The sequence below is a fragment of the Nanorana parkeri genome, unplaced genomic scaffold (assembly GCF_000935625.1).
Source record: "Nanorana parkeri isolate BGI_ZX_2015 unplaced genomic scaffold, ASM93562v1 scaffold1215, whole genome shotgun sequence".
NCBI classification, from domain to species: Eukaryota; Metazoa; Chordata; class Amphibia; order Anura; family Dicroglossidae; genus Nanorana; species Nanorana parkeri.
In genome coordinates this window covers 359,066-360,735 of record NW_017307483.1, presented here as the reverse complement: position 1 = coordinate 360,735, position 1,670 = coordinate 359,066, and the positions used below count along the sequence as shown (strand labels likewise).

General features: G+C 39.3%; 1 protein-coding gene across 1 annotated transcript in view; it reads left to right on the top strand.

Annotated features, from left to right (window-relative positions):
* The window catches only part of BSX (brain specific homeobox), a 4,067-nt gene extending 2,684 nt beyond the window's left edge, over positions 1–1,383 (top strand). Inside the window, exons 2-3 of the mRNA XM_018568603.1 lie at positions 783–979; positions 1,057–1,383. Of these exons, the coding sequence (XP_018424105.1) occupies positions 783–979; positions 1,057–1,302 (443 nt within the window). The 3' untranslated portion in view covers positions 1,303–1,383. The remainder of the gene's footprint in view (positions 1–782; positions 980–1,056) is intronic.
* The last annotated feature ends 287 nt before the right edge of the window (positions 1,384–1,670 follow it).

Genomic DNA, 1,670 nt, shown 5'->3' with positions numbered 1-1,670 from the left:
ATATTTTATATATATATATATATATAAAATCTACATTAAATATTTACAGGAAATATACATACATACATAGAGCTGGGCACTCTTTACAGCAAACCTACATTACTAATAACAAAGGCGTAAATAGACAACTGTCATCATATTACATTAAATAAATTTGGATTTTAATATAAATATACATATGTATATAATTTATGTATTTAATATGTATTTAATATAAATATAGGATTTTCAAATATAAAAGCTAACAAGTAGATAGGTAATTATAGTGTGCAGTACAGTGTAAAAACAGTGTAACTATAATAGTGTTTGGTATAACTGTTTGGTTAAACACACATAAATAATATACGTACCTAAATGTACATAAATGTATTCATATGTATGCATAGAAATATTGCAATGTCCAATTGAAGTATATATAACTGATAACATTTTACATGGTATGTATAGACAATTGATGTAGTATATATATATATATATATATATATAGCATGTATACACATATAGCTGAATATTAAAATGTCTAGTATTTGATTGTTGCTCTACAATACACGGGAGGTATCTAGGGATTGATGAGAAATATCCAACTTATATTGAGAGATTGATGAACAAAATACTCAGAATCTATGTAGGAAATAATGAAGAAAATGCCTCGTAGGTTTATACAGTTTGATGAATATTGTGGATAATACATGAATGGATATTTATGGACCTATCTGGTCACAGTTACTGAGAGATTGTCTGCTGGAGTTGTATCTGATGATTATAAATTTGTGACAACCTCCCTCCAGGTCTCCCCATGCCTGCCCTATTCCCCCATCACAGTGAGCTGCCGGGGAAGCATTGTCGGAGGAGGAAAGCTCGCACCGTGTTCTCGGACTCACAACTCTCAGGACTGGAGAAACGGTTTGAGTTGCAGCGTTACCTGTCCACCCCAGAAAGAGTGGAGCTAGCCACTGCACTCAGCCTGTCAGAGACACAGGTAACCCTCTATAATATGTCTATCTTTTTGTTCTGTGTTTGTATTCACAAAAATATTTTTTTCCTGCCGTTCTGCAGGTGAAAACCTGGTTCCAAAACCGGAGGATGAAGCACAAAAAGCAGCTGAGAAAAACCCAAGATGACAGTAAAGCCCCATCCAGCGAGGGACCCCTAGACCCCGGCTCCAGCGACACAGAACTCGGGGACAATCCCGGAGCCGATATGGACAAGGACCCAAACAGCCAGAGCCGGTACCTGAGAGATGAAGCGGATGACGAGGTGGATATCATAGAGGATGACATGTGCCCCCCTCATCTGCTATAACAGACGGATACCAAGGACACCTAGAGCTTGGGGGCCTCTCATGGAATATGCACCCATCACCACTATGACAAAGGTAGTGGGGCCCCCAAGACTGCTGTACAGCACACATTCCTAAGTGGGGAGGGCTCAGTTACAAGAGATGAGGGTGCACAAACTCTTCATAGGACACCTCAAATCAAAGTCTTTATATGACCTTTCCCCAAAAAAATTTTTGGACGGCTTTCCTGACTCTACTGCTCATAAACCCTCCAAATTACATGGACGGGAGAGGACCTCAGCACCCCATCATCAAGATGCTGGAGCCCAATATATCATGGTATTATACACCTGTTGTGGCTATACCAGAGAAGCCCCAAAACGTCCGCCAC